At 40.0% G+C, this 19312-nt stretch overlaps 1 protein-coding gene across 4 annotated transcripts in view; it reads left to right on the forward strand.

The window, feature by feature from the left end:
• FAM185A (family with sequence similarity 185 member A) overlaps positions 1-19312 on the forward strand; it is a 106860-nt gene that overhangs the window by 32521 nt on the left and 55027 nt on the right. For all 4 annotated transcript variants that reach the window (XR_003118473.1, XM_025378218.1, XM_025378216.1 and 1 more), the window contains one exon: positions 8326-8460. Coding sequence is in view for 3 of the 4 variants with exons in the window: in XM_025378218.1 (XP_025234003.1) it covers positions 8326-8460 (135 nt within the window). In the remaining variant the exon portion in view is untranslated. The remainder of the gene's footprint in view (positions 1-8325; positions 8461-19312) is intronic.

Raw genomic sequence — 19312 nt, forward strand, 5'->3', positions numbered from 1 at the left:
TGGAAAAATATATAATGCTTGTTTTCTTTCACCTTATGAAAATAATATAGTGACCTTCTTAATTCATTCAGAAAGGCTATGCTTGGGCCTGGGAGTCACACCTGAATCTGAGTACTGACTTTTCCACTTAACATTTTGTCCTTGGGATACATCACTAATTTTAAAATAATATGCCTTCAATAAATGGTGCTGTTAGTTCACATTTGAATTTTTAAGAGGATAATACTGATGTCAACCATGAAGAACTTTATGAAGTGAAAAGAGGTTAAAGAACATAACAAGAGCTCTCCTTTCTAAAAAAGTTAGTGTTAAAGACTGGATATTAGGAAGGTTTTCAAGTCATGAAAATTCTTCATTCACAAACAGTAATGGAGTTTTGGTAGTGGTGATTTTTGGTTTTTAAAGATGTGGAGGGAGATGGGGTAGAAATCTTTGTGTTGCTTAACATTTTTAAAGATCTCAAAAATCTAAGATCATGTTATGCATTTAAGAACAGAGACAAGTCTTCATAAAGTTAGTACACTTGAAACTTCATACATTTAGAGATATCAAGCGCTACAAAAAAAGTTTTTTAAATCCATGATTTTCTACTTTTGAAAGTATGTTTGGTAGAAAAACATATCTTCTATTTATCCTGAAATCTTCCAGGGTTGTTTTTGTTTTGTTTTTTCCTAAAGCCCGCATATGTTGTTATGGGAATCTCCTGTCTGTAGTTTACATTTGAACCCTGGAAAGCAATTTGGTTTTTTGTTTTTGGTTTTGAGACAGGGTCTCACTCTGTCACCCAGGCTGGAGTGCAGCAGCAAGATCATGGCTCCCCGCAGCCTCATCAGGATCACCTAAGCTTGGGAGGTCAGCCTTCCAGGTAGATGAGACTGCAGTTGTGCACCACCACACCCAGTTTTTTTTTTTTTTTTTTGGTAGAGACAGGGTTTCGCCATGTTGTCCAGGCTGGTCTCGAACTCTTGAGCTCGAGCAATCCACCTACCTTGGCCTCCCAGAGTGCTGCAATTATAGCCATGAGCCACCGTGCCTGGCTGCAATTTATTTCTTAATAAAATAAACTAGTTGTAGTGATGTGCATTGTTCCCTAATTTTTTTTTAGAACAGAACAGTTTATCATGCTTATCTCAAACTTCTAGATCCAGTTAGGAAGACTAAGAAATGACTTAAGGAAGCTTAAGCTGATGTTAGCCAGATTGGAAGGAAAACTGTCACCCATAAGTAAATGCATCCTAAACCCCATCCTGACCATCTTAGTCCACAGAGATGGGTTAATGCTTTATGGCAGGGGCCTTTTGCCTACTTTATTTAATGAAAAACAGAAAGAAAAACTTCTGAAATAGGAGTGTGCTGGTGAATTTACAATGCAACCCTCATAATTGTTTTGAAAAATGATTCCATACCTAACAGAGTACTTTTCCTGATTTACTCCTTTAGAAGCTTGAATTACAGCCAGGTTGTATGGAAATTCAGGTTCAGTGTCTTATCTTATCCAAAAGCCTGTAATATACTCAAAAGAAATATTAGTGAGTTGGAATTCAAATAATCCTTTTCTATTGTTATTTTTTGTTACACACAAGACATATCTGAAAGCACAAGAGCTCAGTGTTCTAGTTATGTTATAATGATGAGGTCACAAGTCCTGTACTATGATGGGATAGCAATGTGTGAAATACCATGGTGGTTAAAAGCATGGGCTTTGTAATTATTGAGCTGAGTCTAGGTTCCAGCACTACCACTAGTGAGAACTTGAGCAAGTTCTTATCTGTAAAATTGAGGTGATAATAATACCTCATGGGGGCACGCCCAAGATGGCTGAATAGGAACAGCTTCAGCCTCCAGCTCCCAGCATGAGCGACACAGAAGACAGGTGATTTCTGCATTTTCAACTGAGGTACCAGGTTCATCTCACTGGGGCATGTCGGACAGTTGGCGCTGGTCTGCGGGTACAGCCCAACCAGCGAGAGCTGAAGCAGGGCGAGGCATCGCCTCACCTGGGAAGCGCAAGGGGGAAGGGAATTCCTTTTCCTAGCCAAAGGAAATTGAGACACACAACACCTGGAAAATCAGGTAACTCCCACCCTAATACTGTACTTTACCAAGGGTCTTAGCAAACGGCATACAGGGGGTTATATCCCACACCTGGCTCAGAGGGTCCCACACCCACGGAGCCTCCCTCATTGCTAGCACTAATTGCAAGGTGGCAGCGAGCCTGGGGGAGGGGCGCCTGCCATTGCTGAGGCTTAAGTAGGTAAACAAACCACCTGGGAAGACTGAATTGGGTGGAGTCCACCACAGCTCAAGGAGGCCTGCCTACCTTGGTAGACTCCACCTCTGGGGACAGGGCATAGCTAAACAAAAAGCAGCAGAAACCTCGGCAGAGGTAAATGTCCTTGTCTAACAGCTTTGAAGAGAGCAGTGGATCTCCCAGCATGGAGGTTGATATCTGAGAATGGACAGACTGCCTGCTCAAGTGGGTCCCTGACCCCTGAGTAGCCTAACTGGGAGACATCCCCCACTAGGTGCAGACCGACACCTCACACCTCACACGGCTGAGTACACCGCTGAGACGAAGCTTCCAGAGCAAGAATCAGACAGAAACGCTCGCTGTTCAGCAATATTCTACCTTCTGCAGCCTCTGCTGCTGATACCTAGGCAAACAGAGCCTGGAGTGGACCTCAAGCAAACTCCAACAGACCTGCAGCTGAGGGTCCTGACTGTTAGAAGGAAAACTAACAAACAAAGGACACCCACACCAAAACCCCATCAGTATATCACCATCATCAAAGACCAAAGGCAGATAAAACCACAAAGATGGGGAAAAAGCAGTGCAGAAAAGCTGGAAATTCAAAAAATCAGAGCGCATCTCCTCCCTCCAAAGGAACACAGCTCATCGCCAGCAACGGAACAAAGCTGGATGGAGAATGACTTTGACGAGTCGAGAGAAGAAGGCTTCAATCGATCAAACTTCTCAGAGCTAAAGGAGGAACGACGTAACCAGCACAAATAAACTAAAAACCTTGAAAAAAGATTTGACGAATGGCTAACTAGAATAACCAATGTAGAGAAGTCCTTAAAAGAACGATAGAGATGAAAACCATAACACGAGAACTACGTGACAAATGCACAAGCTTCAGTAACCGACTCGATCAACTGGAAGAAAGAGTATCAGTGATTGAAGATCAAATGAATGAAATGAAGCGAGAAGAGAAGTGTAGAGAAAAAAGAGTAAAAAGAAATGAACAAAGCCTCCAAGAAATAAGGGATTATGTGAAAAGACCAAATCTACGTCTGATTGGTGTGCCTTACAGTGATGGGGAAAATAGAACGAAGTTGGAAAACACTCTGCAGGATATCCTCCAGGAGAACTTCCCCAACCTAGTAAGGCAGGCCAACATTCAAATTCAGGAAATACACAGAACACCACAAAGATACTCCTTGAAAAGAGCAACTCCAAGACACATAACTGTCAGATTCACCAAAGTTGAAATGAAGGAAAAAAATGTTAAGGGCAGCCAGAGAGAAAGGCCGGGATACCCACAAAGGGAAACCCATCAGACTAACAGTAGATCTCTCGGGAGAAACTCTCCAAGCCAGAAGAGAGTGGGGGCCAATATTCAGCATTCTTAAAGAAAAGAATTTTCAACCCAGAATTTCATATCCAGCCAAACTAAGTTTCATAAGTGAAGGAGAAATAAAATCCTTTACAGACAAGCAAATGCTGAGAGATTCTGTCACCACCAGGCCTGCCCTACAAGAGATCCTGAAGGAAGCACTAAACATGGAAAGGAACAACAGGTACCAGCCATTGCAAAAACATGCCAAAATGTAAAGTCCATCGATGCTAGGAAGAAACTGCATCAACTAATGAGCAAAATAACCAGCTAATATCACAATGACAGGATTGAGTTCACACATAACAATATTAACCTTAAATGTAAATGGACTAAATGGTCCAGTTAAAAGACACAGACTGGCAAATTGGATAGAGTCAAGACCCATCAGTTTGCTGTATTCAGGAGACCCATCTCACATGCAGAGACACACATAGGCTTAAAATAAAGGGATGGAGGAAGATCTACCAAGCAAATGGAAAACAAAAAAAAGCAGGGGTTGCAATTCTAGTCTCTGATAAAACAGACTTTAAACCATCAAAGATCAAAAGAGACAAAGAAGCCCATTACATAATGGTAAAGGGATCAATTCATCTCAGGAAGAGCTAACCTAAATATGTATGCATCCAATACTGGAGCACCCAGATTCATAAAGCATGTCTTTAGAGACTTACAAAGAGACTTAGACTCCCATACAATAATAATGGGAGACTTTAACTGTCAACATTTGACAGATCAATGAGACAGAAAATTAACAAGGATATCCAGGAATTGAACTCAACTCTGCACCAAGCAGACCTAATAGACATCTACAGAACTCTCTACCCCAAATCAACAGAATATACATTCTTCTCAGCACCACATCTCACTTATTCCAAAATTGACCACATAGTTGGAAGTAAAGCACTCCTCAGCAAATGTAAAAGAACAGAAATTATAACAAACTGTCTCTCAAACCACAGTGCAATCAAACTAGAACTCAGGACTAAGAAACTCAATCAAAACCGCTCAACTACATGGAAACTCAACAACCTGCTCCTGAATGACTACTGGATACATAACGAAATGAAGGCAGAAATAAAGATGTTCTTTGAAACCAATGAGAACAAAAATACAACATACCAGAATCTCTAGGACACATTTAAAGCAGTGTGTAGAGGGAAATTTATAGCACTAAATGCCCACAAGAGAAAGCAGAAAAGATCTAAAGTTGACACCCTAACATCACAATTAAAAGAACTAGAGAAGCAAGAGCAAACACATTCGAAAGCTAGCACAAGGCACGAAATAACTAAGATCAGAGCAGAACTGAAGGAGAGAGAGAGACACAAAAAACCCTCCAAAAAATCAATGAATCCAGGAGTTGGTTTTTTGAAAAGATCAACAAAATTGACAGACCGCTAGCAAGACTAATAAAGAAGAAAAGAGAGAAGAATCAAATAGACGCAATAAAAAATGACAAAGGGGATATCACCACCGACCCCACAGAAATACAAACTACCATCAGAGAATACTATAAACACCACTATGCAAACAAACTAGAAAACCTAGAAGAAATGGATAATTTCCTGGACACTCACACTCTCCCAAGACTAAACCAGGAAGAAGTTGAATCCCTGAATAGACCAATAGCAGGCTCTGAAATTAAGGCAATAATTAATAGCCTACCAACCAAAAAAAGTCCGGGACCAGATGGATTCACAGCCAAATTCTACCAGAGGTACAAGGAGGGTTTGGTACCATTCCTTCTGAAACTATTCCAATCAATACAAAAAGAGGGAATCCTCCCTAACTCATTTTACGAGGCCAACATCATCCTGATACGAAAGCCTGACAGAGATACAACAAAAAAAGAGAGTTTTAGACCAATATCGCTGATGAACATTGATGCAAAAATCCTCAATTAAAATACTGGCAAACTGAATCCAGCAGCACATCAAAAAGCTTATCCACCATGATCAAGTGGGCTTCATCCCTGGGATGCAAGGCTGGTTCAACATACACAAATCAATAAACGTAATCCAGCCTATCAACAGAACCAAAGACAAAACCCACATGATTATCTCAATAGATGCAGAAAAGGCCTTTGACAAAATTCAACAGCCCTTCATGCTAAAAACTCTCAATAAATTTGGTATTGATGGAACGTATCTCAAAATAATAAGAGCTATTTATGACAAACCCACAGCCAATATCATACCAAATGGGCAAAAACTGGAAGCATTCCCTTTGAAAACTGGCACAAGACAGGGATGCCCTCTCTCACCACTCCTATTCAACATAGTGTTGGAAGTTCTGGCTAGGGCAATCAGGCAAAAGAAAGAAATCAGGGGTATTCAGTTAGGAAAAGAAGAAGTCAAATTGTCCCTGTTTGCAGATGACATGATTGTATATTAAGAAAACCCCATCGTCACAGCCCCAAATCTCCTTAAGTTGATAAGCAACTTCAGCAAAGTCTCAGGATACAAAATCAATGTGCAAAAATCACAAGCGTTCTTATACACCAGTAACAGACAAACAGAGAGCCAAATCATGAGTGAACTCCCATTCACAACAGCTTCAAAGAGAATAAAATACCTAGGAATCCAACTTACAAGGGATGTGAAGGACCTCTTCAGGGAGAACTACAAACCACTGCTCAGTGAAATAAAAGAGGACACAAACAAATGGAAGAACATACCATGCTCATGGATAGGAAGAATCAATATTATGAAAATGGCCATACTGCCCAAGGTAATTTATAGATTCAATGCCATCCCCATCAAGCTACCAATGACTTTCTTGACAGAATTGGAAAAAACTGCTTTAAAGTTCATATGGAACCAAAAAAGAGCCCTCATTGCCAAGACAGTCCTAAGCTGAAAGAACAAAGCTGGAGGCATCACGCTACCTGACTTCAAACTATACTACAAGGCTACAGTAACCAAAACAGCATGGTACTGGTACCAAAACAGAGATATAGATCAATGGAACAGAACAGAGCCCTCAGAAATAATACCACACATGTACAGCCATCTGATCTTTGACAAACCTGACAAAAACAAGAAATGGGGAAAGGATTCCCTATTTAATAAATGGTACTGGGAAAATTGGCTAGCCATAAGTAGAAAGCTGAAACTGGAAATCCTTTCCTTACTCCTTATATGAGAATTAATTCAAAATGGATTAGAGACTTAAATGTTAGACCTAATACCATAAAAACCCTAGAAGAAAACCTAGGTGATACCATTCAGGACATAGGCATGGGCAAGGACTTCATGTCTAAAACACCAAAAGCAATGGCAACAAAAGCCAAAATTGACAAATGGGATCTAATTAAACTAAACAGCTTCTGCACAGCAAAAGAAACTACCATCAGAGTGAACAGGCAACCTACAGAATGGGAGAAAATTTCTGCAATCTACTCATCTGACAAAGGGCTAATATCTGGAACCTATAGAGAACTCAATCAAATTTTCAAGAAAAAAACAAACAACCCCATCAAAAAGTGGGCAAAGGGTATGAACAGACACTTCTCAAAAGAAGACATTCATACAGCCAACAGACACATGAAAAAATGTTCATCATCACTCGCCATCAGAGAAATGCAAATCAAAACCACAATGAGATGCCATCTCACACCAGTTAGAATGGCAATCATTAAAAAGTCAGGAAACAACAGGTGCTGAAGAGGATGTGGAGAAATAGGAACACTTTTACACTGTTGATGGGACTGTCAACTAGTTCAACCATTGTGGAAAACAGTGTGGCGATTCCTCAAGGATCTAGAACTAGAAATACCATTTGACCCAGCCGTCCTATTACTGGGGATATACCCAAAGGATTATAAGTCATGTTGTATAAAGACACATGCACATGTATGTTTATTGCGGCACTATTCACAATAGCAAAGACTTGGAATCAACCCAAATATCCATCAGTGACAGACTGGATTAAGAAAATGTGGCACATATACACCATGGAATACTATGCAGCCATAAAAAAGGATGAGTTCGTGTCCTTTGTAGGGACATGGATACAGCTGGAAACCATCATTCTCAGCAAACTATCGCAAGAACAGAAAACCAAATACCACATGTTCTCACTCACAGATGGGAATTGAACAATGAGATCACTTGGACACAGGAAGGGGAACATCACATACCGCGTCCTATTGTGGGGAGGGGGTAGGGGAGGGATATCATTTGGAGATATACCTAATGTAAATGACGAGTTAATGGGTGCAGCACACCAACATGGCACATGTATACATATGTAACAAACCTGCATGCTGTGCACATGTACCCTAGAACTTAAAGTATAATATAAAAAAAAACTCATAAAGTTAATATGGGGATTAAAACATAATGTAATTAGGGGTCTGGCTCATATTAAATGCTCAATGGTAAATCCTATCTATAAGCTACATGTGTAATAAATTACTCACTTTCTGGTGTTGGATGAGCTGGGTAGTTCTACTGGCAAAAGAAGAACTAGTAGTTAATAATGTGCTAATAACCCATATTCTTGACGGAAGTTACCGTGAATGCCTTGAGAGTAAGGGAACTTTGAGCACCTGGGAATAAGGAAAAGGTTTAAATAAATACTGTATGCTGAGGAGTAAAAACAGTGTCCCAGGAGCAATGCTACCCTTTCAGTCAAATTTATAATAGACTCTGGTACTTTTGATTTCTTTATATTACTAAACTCTCCTTTACATTTATTACAGGTTCTATTATTGTCAAGGTTCCATCTTCACTTGAAGCTCATTTACAGTTATCAGGGAAAGAGGTTGATGTGAACTCAGAAGTCCATGTTCAGGAAATGACTGAAGCTCATAAAGATGATGTTGTAACAGTGACTGGTAAGGAGGCTGCATTTTGCTATGTCAGATGAATAGCCATTCTCCATACAAAAGTAGAAATGTGGTACACTTAATGGAAATTTTAGCTTTTTTATACTTTTCCATTATTACGTTCTCATGTTTGACATCTTTTTTTCTTCTAGTTGCTTATCATTAATATGATACAGACATTTTGTTTAAAAAGACTTCATTAAATCATTTAGGAACACTCATTAGTCCTGTCACTGGGTAAAATTGATTTTTAAATTTTCTAGAAGAGCTGCTTTCTAATTCTTGAACTTAAAAATAAACTGAATACATATATTATAATGCAAAATTTAAAACTAACTTCGTATGACTGGAGTAAATAGGAATTTTGTTTGGTATGTACATTTTAAGTGTACTCTTTTAGAACAACAAATTCTCAGTCCCACAAATGTGAATAGCTTTTGTACATTTTTCATTATATCTGGCTACACTGGTGGCTGATACTATTTTTTTAAGATTTGTCATTGGTTGAGGTTTTTTTTGTTTTTTTTGACAGAGTCTCGCTCTATTGTCCATACTGGAGTGCAGTAGCGTGACCTCGGCTCACTGCAACCTCTGCCTCTCGGGTTCAAACGATTCTCCTGCCTCAGCCTCCTGAGTAGCTGGGCCTACAGGCATGCACCAGCACGCCTGGCTAATTTTTTTTTGTATTTTTAATACAGACAGGATTTTGCCATGTTGGCCAGGCTGCTCTCGAATTCCTGACCTCAGGTGATTGGCCCGCCTCGGCCTCCCAAAGTGCAGGGATTACAAGCGTGAGCCACTGCGCCTGGCCAAGGTTTGTTGTTTTAATGAATAAAAAAATTAATGCTGGTGAAGTTTTCCTTTAAATTTTACCAGAATGGCATCAAGGAGGACACTGCAATTAGACCGTGTATAGGGATGAATGCTACAAGCTAAAGGCACGAGATGCCAACTAGAAAAAGGAAGAATAGGGGAGTAGGAGAGGGTGGTCTTCATAAGATCAAATTTCAGTGTTAGATATTCATTTTATATGTCATGAAAATTAAGAAAGTTCTGTTAAAATTCATAGAATATTAACAAAAAACATAACGGGAATAAAAATAATACCTATACACTCCCAGATCTAACTGCATGCTGCCTAATGGGCAGACTCATAGTTATGTGGTGAAAATTTGATCAAAATCTAAGTACAGTCATGTATCACTTAATGACAGAGATATATTCTGAGAAATGTGTTATTAGGCAATTTTGTTGTCATGTGAGCATTATAGAGTGAACTTATACAAACCTAGATGGTACAGCCTACTACACACTGAGGCTGTTTGGTAGCCTATGGCTCCTAGGCTACACCTGTACAGCAGGCTACTGTACTGAAAACTGTAGGTAATTGTAACACAATGGAATTTGTATATCTAAACACAGAAAAGGTACAGTAAAAATATGGTATAAAAGATAAAACATGGTACACCTGTATAGGGCACTTACCATGAACGGAGCTTGAAGGACTGGAAGTTGCTCTGAGTGAGTCAGTGTGATGAGTGGTGAGTGCATGTGAAGGCCTAGGACATTACTACTATAGACTTTATAAACACTGTACAGTTAGGCTACACTAAATTTATTTTTTTCTTCAATAATAAATTAGCCTTAGTTAACTGTAACTTTTTTACTTTATTTATTCTAGAGATAGCTGCTTTCTCTGTTGTGTAGACTGAAGTGCAATTAGCTCACTGTAAACTCGAACTCTGGGGTCAAGTGATCCTTCTGCCTCAGCCTCCCTAGTAGCTGGGATTACAGGTGTGTACTATGATGCCCAGCTAATTTTTAAAAAAATTTTTAGTAGAGATGAGGCCTTGCTATGTTTCCCAGGCTTGTCTTCAGCTCCTGGCCTTAAGTGATCCTCCCGCCTCAACTTCCCAAAGAACATTTTTACTTTATAAACTTAAATTTTTAAGAACTTTTTTAGTCCATGTGTTGTGGCTCACGCCTGTAACCCCAGCACTTTGGGAGGCTGAAGCGGGTGGATCGTTTGAGGTCAGGAGTTTGAGACCAACCTGACCAACATGGTGAAATCCCCATCTCTACTAAAATACAAAAATTAGCCAGGCATGGTGGTGGGAGCCTCTAATCTCAGCTACTTGGTAGGCTGAGGAAAAAGAATCCCTTGAGGATGTGAGGGACCCCTTCAAGAGAATTACAAACCACTGCTCAACAAAATAAAAGAGGACACAAACAAATGGAAGAACATACCATGCTCATGGATAGGAAGAATCAATATTATGAAAATGGCCATACTGCCTAAGGTAATTTATAGATTCAATGCCATCCCCATCAGCCAGCAATGACTTTCTTCACAGGATTGGAAAAAACTACTTTAAAGTTCATACGGAACCAAAAAAAAAGCCTGCATTGCCAAGACAATCCTCAGCCAAAAGAACAAAGCTGGAGGTATTACACTACCTGACTTCAAACTATACTACAAGGATACAGTAACCAAAACAGCATGGTACTGGTACCAAAATAGAGATATAGACCAATGGAACAGAACAGAGCCCTCAGAAATAATACCACACATCTACAACCATTTGATCTTTGATAAACCTGACAAAAACAAGAAATGAGGAAAGGATTCCCTATTTAATAAGTGGTGCTGGGAAAACTGGCTAGCCATATGTAGAAAGCTGAAACTGGATCCCTTCCTTACACCTTATACAAAAATTAATTCAAGATGGATTAAAGACTTAAATGTCTGACCTAAAACCATAAAAACCCTAGAAGAAAACCTAGGCAATACCATTCAGGACATAGGAATGGGCAGGGACTTCATGTGTAAAACACCAAAAGCAACAGCAACAAAAGCCAAAATTGACAAATGGGATCTCATTAAACTAAAGAGCTTCTGCACAGCAAAAGAAACTACCATCAGAGTGAACAGGCAACCTACAGAATGGGAGAAAATTTCTGCAATGTACCCATCTGACACAGGGCTAACACCCAGAATCTACAAAGAACTTAAACAAATTTACAAGAAAAAAATCAAACAACCCCATCAAAAAGTGGGCAAAGGATACGAACAGACACTTCTCAAAAGAAGACATTCATACAGCCAACAGACACATGAAAAAATGCTCATCATCACTCGCCATCAGAGAAATGCAAATCAAAACCACAATGAGATGCCATCTCACACCAGTTAGAATGGCAATCATTAAAAAGTCAGGAAACAACAGGTGCTGAAGAGGATGTGGAGAAATAGGAACACTTTTACACTGTTGGTGGGACTGTCAACTAGTTCAACCATTGTGGAAAACAGTGTGGCGATTCCTCAAGGATCTAGAACTAGAAATACCATTTGACCCAGCCGTCCTATTACTGGGGATATACCCAAAGGATTATAAGTCATGCTGCTATAAAGACACATGCACATGTATGTTTACTGTGGCACTATTCACAATAGCAAAGACTTGGAATCAACCCAAATGTCCATCAATGACAGACTGGATGAAGAAAATGTGGCACATATACACCATGGAATACTATGCAACCATTAAAAAGGATGAGTTCATGTCCTTTGTAGGGACATGGATGAAGGTGGAAACCATCATTCTGAGCAAACTATTGCAAGGATAGAAAACCAAACACCACATGTTCTTACTCATAGGTGGGAACTGCACAATGAGAACACTTGGACACAGGGTGGGGAACACCACACACCGGGGCCTGTCGTGGGGTGGGGGACAGGGGAAGGATAGCATTAGGAGATATACCTAATGTAAATGACGAGTTAATGGGTGCAGCACACCAACATAGCACATGTATACGTATGTAACAAACCTGCACATTGTGTACATGTACCCTAGAACTTAAAGTATAATAAAAAAAAAAAAAGAAAAAAAAGAATAAACTTTTTTTTTAAAAAAGGAGAAGCCCTTGAACCCAGGAGGCAGAGGGTGCAGTGAGCCAAGATGGCGCCACTGCACTCCAGCCTGAGCGACACAGCGAGACTCCTTCTCAGAAAAAATAAAATAAAAAACTTTCTGACTGTTCTGTAATAATACTTAGATTGAAACACAAACACATTTTACAGCTGTAGAAATACACTTGTCTATCCTTATTCTGTAAGCTTTTTTCTGTTTTTAAAATTATTAATTTTTTTTTAAATTTTACTTTTTAAACTTTGTTAAAAACTAAGACACAAACACACACATGAGTCTAGGCCTTTACTGGGTCAGGAACATCAATATCACTTTCATCTCCACATCTTGTCCCACTGAAAGGCCTTCAGGGGCAATAACACACATGGAGCTGTCATCTCCTGTGATGACAATGCCTTCTTCTGGAATACTTCCTGAAGGACCTGCCTGAGACGCTGTTGTATCTTAACTTTTTTTTTTTTGTTTAATAAGCAGAAGCTGTACACTCTAAAATACCAACAAAAAGTGTAGTAAATACATAAATCAGTAACATGGTCATTTAGTCTCATCTAGTATTATGAACTACACATAATATATGTGCTATACTTTTATATGACAGTGGAGTGGGTTTGTTTACACCAGCATCACCCCAAACACAAGTAGTGTGTTACATTTAAACGACCATTAGGATGGCTACAAAGTCACTAGGTAATAGGAATTTTTTAGCTCTTCTATAATCTTATGGGACAACTGTCATTTCTATAGTTCCTCGTTGACTGAAACATTATGATGCAATGACTGGATATGAAATATAGTAAGAATCAACTTGTGATCTAATGTCTTGAATTTGATAAGGAGCCAAGAGAATTACCTATTTTTGGTCCCAGTAGTCTAAAACAATAATACACGTTTGTTTAACTGTGCTCTGAGTCACAGCATAACTAAAATTATTAGTATATGTAAGCATGTTTGAATTATAAGCTAAAGGTAATTTGTCATATTTTATTCACTTATTCATAGAATCATATGTCTTTCTAAAATTTAGATTTAGTTTTAAAACTATTCTCATGACTTCAGTCATTATTTCTGTGTATATAACTTCCAAATCAATACCTGCAGACCTGATCTCTATTGTTCTTGCCCATTTCTATTCCACTAAACCAGTGCCACCTCAAACTTAATGTTTAAAAACAAAATTATCTTTCCCAGCCTATGTCTTCCTTCTCCTGTCTTCTCTATTTTTCTTTATTTGCTCAATTACTCAACAAATGTTTGAGTCAAGCACTGCCAGAAACTAGGGGTGCAAGGGTAATATAAAGCATGGTCTCATTGCCTTCTGAGGAGTTTACATTCTAGTGAGGAAAGGCAAATCAGAGAATACAGTACAATGGGATCAATGTTAGTATAAACGTATGTACATTGTACTGTGAGAACAGAGGTGAGGAAGTGAGAGAAGTCAAATATGGCCAAAGTATAGAGAGTGAAGGAGAAAGTGGCATAAAAGGAGGCAGGAGAGTTTGGGAGAGGTCAGATCATATGGGACAGTTTGGATTCTATATTAAGAGCATTGGGAAGCCCTTGGGAGGTTTTAATTTGGGGTTCACATAATCAGATTTGTGTGTTAGAAAGATCACTCTGAATGTTGAGTGGGGATAGATGAGAAAGAACAATGGTGGATGAAGGAGAAAAAAACTTTTGCTTTTTAGGAGGTTACTGCAGTAATTCAGGAGAAGGAGTACAGAGGCCTGGACTCCATAGTGAGCTATCTTAAGGTCATCAAATAAATAGGCCTTCAGTAACCTTTGCTTGAAGACAAAGACGAATGAATGCTTTGAGGAAGCTGCATGCTTAACCCATTGGTTATTATGAAGCACCTTAGCCTACTGAGTTCTTTTTGTGTGTTACTTGTTATTATGTCTTACACTCTGGCCCCACCTCCTGAACCAGGAAGGGCCAAATTACAGAATGATGAGTTTATTTCCTGTTCACAGTGGAAGAATCTAGGTACTGATCAAGCATCGTTTTGCAGAGTAGCACAGACTATCATATGAGGTTGGTACCCAGATAGATCTGTAGGTTGTCTCTGATAGCAAATTAAATCCATTAAAGTAATTTATGCAGCAGGACCTCAGGTGAAGAGAGCAGCAGTCTCTGGAGGGAGCTGTGAGTGTGAACAGGTGATTGGGTTTAAGAGAAACTTCCATATTTCATTTTGGTTTTAAAACTATTTGGTGCCCAGTCAGCCACAGGTCTTATGTATCAACTGGATGAAATAATTTAAGAGGCCTAGAAAATCAGGGCAGATTTCTTTTTTCTGTGGAGATTTCCAGTCTGAAACCAAATTTTGGAAATAATGAGCAGCTTTATATGTGAGCTATTATTATACGCAGCTGAGCTCAGCTCATCTGGGCCTTCCTCATAGAGCCCATGAGGGATAGAAACAGAAATAATTCTTATTGCTAAGAGCCTGGATTTTATCTGCAGCATGACTTCTGGATAATCTCTGTAAGAAACCATGCCAGTAAAATTTAGTCCCTTAGGTTCTGGCTTCCCACAGGGTTTTGATGTGTCAGCTCTATAATTTTATTTGATTTCCTGCTCCATGGTTTCCTTTGCTATTGCTGTCACTGGTAAATAACTCAGGTGTATAATTCCTACCATGATTTACATGTATTATGTGCTATTCTGAAGTCAAAAGGAAACCTGAGACTCTCAGGCTGAAACATTTACCTACTAAAAAGCTATACCCAAGTGTGTATTGGGGCTGCATTCTCTAATCTTTATGAGAGTCTTGATTCTAAGTTTTGTCCCCTACCCATGTGTGGCAAATTTAACATGTTGTGAGTGGCTTAGGGAAGATACTTCTAATAAGGTGGCTTCTCTATTAGGTTTTAGACTTGGTTCATCAACTTAGATATGAAACTTGACAGTGGTATACATCAAGTCTCCAAGCCCAGGTATGCATGTGGTACAAAGTCCTTTTGTCTTTACAGCTCCATGATTTAGATATTTAAATGTTCAAAGAATATTAGAGGTAAAGTGTGTTGCCAGTGAATGGACTGGTGTTTGTCATTGTCTGGATAGTAGGGAAGCTAGCACTACTGGGTTTACTTCGTTTTAGTAAAACTGGAAATATAAAGCATATAAAAAATAAATTCATTTGGGATCAAAATGAACCACCAAGTCAGAAAAGAGTTCTTAGCTTGTCTAAAGACCAGAGAGTAAACATACAATGGAATCGTTATTTATAACGGAATACTGGTTCATGGGTTGGAAAAGAGGTTGAAATGAGACTAAGCTCATAAAATGCTACTTTAAAAACCTGGAGACACTGTTTTCTCTCCAAATCGGGAAAAATCCAGTCTTTTGATATGACTAACTCTTGGAAATAGCTCTGAGTTTAGAACCCACTGAAGTTTTTGGTTTTTCAAAGCTTATAGCACATGAATTTGTCAGCAATGTATATATATTTCAGGACCACATGGAAGAAATTCAATAACAGAATGAAGAATGCTATAAGGCTTATAGCTATCTGCTTAAAAATATTTGACAGGGAGTTAATGGAGGAACTGCTTTCAAGTCATGGTGCTTTTATGGTGGTGGTTTTTGTTTTTGTTTTTGTTTTTGTTTTTTGAGATGGAGTCTCTCTCTGTCGCCTAGGCTGGGGTGCAGTGGCGCCATCTCGGCTCACTGCAACCTCTGCCTCCTGGGTTCAAGTGGTTCTTCTGCCTCAGCCTCCTGAGTAGCTGGGACTACAGGCACCCATCACCACGGCCAGCTAATTTTTGTATTTTCAGTAGAGACGGGGTTTCACCATGTAGTCTTGCCTCCTGACCTCGTGATCTGCCCACCTCGGCCTCCCAAAGTGCTGGGATTACAAGCGTGAGCCACTGCGCCCACCTGCTTTTATGGTGTTTTTATTTCCCCACCTTTTTGTTAAACTGTAAGATCTTGAGAGTATCATGGGTAATCAGATGTCAATGTTGCTAATGTTTGCCCCAAAAAAAGATCAGGTTTTCTTTCCATTCATCTGCAAACTTTATCTGTAAACACCATATAGTAAATATGTTAGACTTAACAGATTACATATGGACTCTGTTGCATTTTGTTTGTTTGTTTGTTTTTCAGTAACCCTTAAAAAATGTAAAAGCCTGGCCAGGCACAGTGGCTCACACCTGTAATCCCAGCACTTTGGGAGGCTGAAGCGGGCGGATCACCTAAGGTTAGGAGTTAGAGACCAGCCTGGCCAACATGACAAAACCCTGTCTCTACTGAATATACAAAAATTAGCTGGGTGTGGTGGTGGGCACCTGAAATCCCAGCCACTCAGGAGGCTAAGGCAGGGAGAATTGCTTGAACCCAGGAGGCAGAGATTGCAGTGAGCTGAGATCGCGCCACTGAACTCCAGCCTGGGCGACAAAGGGAGACTCCATTCCAAAAAAAATAAATAAATAAAAAATAAAGGTAAAAAATAAAAGCCCTTCTTAGCTCTCAGGGTATTTAAAAACAGGCCCCTGGTCAGATTCGGCCTGTGAGCTATAGTTTGCTGATCCCTAGACTAGAGTTCAAAGTGCAGGCCCCAATCTTAGAGCATATGAGCTCTGTTTGTGATGACTGTGGAGTTTTGTTTTATTATTGTTTTTGTATTTATTTTGGTCATTCAAGAAATATTAAACCATAGCCAAATCCTTATCCTAAGTGAACTATCCCCGGTAGTGAAGAAAACATGATTCATGCACATAAAAGTTTAATCTTGTAACATTTAAGAAACAGTGCAACCAATAGAAGATATATGATGGCAAAGAAATACACAAAAAGATATTTACCATCACTAGCCATTAGGGAAAGGCAAATTAAAACCAGAATAAAATACTACATACTTACTAGAATGGCTAAAATTAAAAATATTGATTATTCAAATGCTGGCAAGTGTGCAGAGAAACCGGATCTCTTCTACATTACTGGTGGGAATGTAAAATGATACAGCTACTCTATAATTCAGTCTGGCAGTTTCTTAAAAACAACAACAACAAAAAAGAAACTACCATTAATCACCTAGCATTTATATTCCTGGGTATTTATCCTGGGGAAATGAAAATTATGTTCACACAAAAACCTGTACACAAATGTTCACAGCTTTATTTGTAATAGCCCAAAACTGGAAATGACTGAAATATCCTTCCATGACTGAATGTTCATATGACTCATGGTATGTCCACATAAGGTAATTCACTGATAAAGGGAACAATCTGTTGATGTAAACAACTTGAAGAGAATTTAAGGGTATTATTCTGAGTGAAAAAAGCCAATCTCAAAATGTTCCATATTCTATGATTCCATTTATATAACATTCTTGAAATGACAAAATTAAAGATGTGGAGAATAGACAAGTGGTTGCCATAGGTTAGGGAAGGAGAAGGAGAGTATGACTTTAAAGGGACATGAGCGGAGCAAGATGGCCGAATAGGAACAGCTCCAGTCTCCAACTCCCAGCGCCAGCGACACAGAAGACCGGTGATTTCTGCATTTTCAACTGAGGTCCTGGGTTCATCTCACTGGGGAGTGCCGGAGGATCGGTGCTGGTCAGCTGCTGCAGCCCGACCAGCGAGAGCTGAAGCAGGGCGAGGCATTGCCTCACCTGGGAAGCGCAAGGGGGAAGGGAATCCCTTTTCCTAGCCAGGGGAACTGAGACACACAACACCTGGAAAATCGGGTAACTCCCACCCCAATATTGCGCTTTAAGCAAACAGGCACACCAGGAGATCAGATCCCACACCTGGCTGGGAGGGTCCCACGCCCACGGAGCCTCCCTCATTGCTAGCACAGCAGTTTGTGATCTACCGGCAAGGCAGCAGCGAGGCTGGGGGAGGGGCGCCCGCCATTGCTGAGGCTTAAGTAGGTAAACAAAGCTGCTGGGAAGCTCCAACTGGGTGGAGCTCACAGCAGCTCAAGAAAACCTGCCTGTCTCTGTAGACTCCACCTCTGGGGACAGGGCACAGCTACACAACAACAACAACAACAACAAAAAAGCAGCAGAAACCTCTGCAGACGCAAACGACTCTGTCTGACAGCTTTGAAGAGAGCAGTGGATCTCCCAACACGGAGGTTGAGATCTGAGAAGGGACAGACTGCCTGCTCAAGCGGGTCCCTGACCCCTGAGTAGCCTAACTGGGACACATCCCCCACTAGGGGCAGTCTGACACCCCACACCTCACAGGGTGGAGTACACCCCTGAGAGGAAGCTTCCAAAGCAAGAATCAGACAGGTACACTCGCTGTTCAGAAATATTCTATCTTCTGCAGCCTCTGCTGCTGATACCCAGGCAAACAGGGTCTGGAGTGGCCCTCAAGCAATCTCCAACAGACCTACAGCTGAGGGTCCTGACTGTTAGAAGGAAAACTATCAAACAGGAAGGACACCTACACCAAAACCCCATCAGTACATCACCATCATCAAAGACCAGAGGCAGATAAAACCACAAAGATGGGGAAAAAGCAGGGCAGAAAAGCTGGAAATTCAAAAAATAAGAGCACATCTCCCCTGGCAAAGGAGCGCAGCTCATCGCCAGCAACGGATCAAAGCTGGACGGAGAATGACTTTGACGAGATGAGAGAAGAAAGCTTCAGTCCATCAAATTTCTCAGAGCTAAAGGAGGAACTACGTACCCAGCGCAAAGAAACTAAAAATCTTGAAAAAAAAGTGGAAGAATTGACGGCTAGAGTAATTAATGCAGAGAAGGTCATAAACGAAATGAAAGAGATGAAAACCATGACACGAGAAATACGTGACAAATGCACAAGCTTCAGTAACCGACTCGATCAACTGGAAGAAAGAGTATCAGCGATTGAGGATCAAATGAATGAAATGAAGCGAGAAGAGAAACCAAAAGAAAAAAGAAGAAAAAGAAATGAACAAAGCCTGCAAGAAGTATGGGATTATGTAAAAAGACC

This window comes from Theropithecus gelada, chromosome 3 (genome assembly GCF_003255815.1).
Source record: "Theropithecus gelada isolate Dixy chromosome 3, Tgel_1.0, whole genome shotgun sequence".
NCBI classification, from domain to species: Eukaryota; Metazoa; Chordata; class Mammalia; order Primates; family Cercopithecidae; genus Theropithecus; species Theropithecus gelada.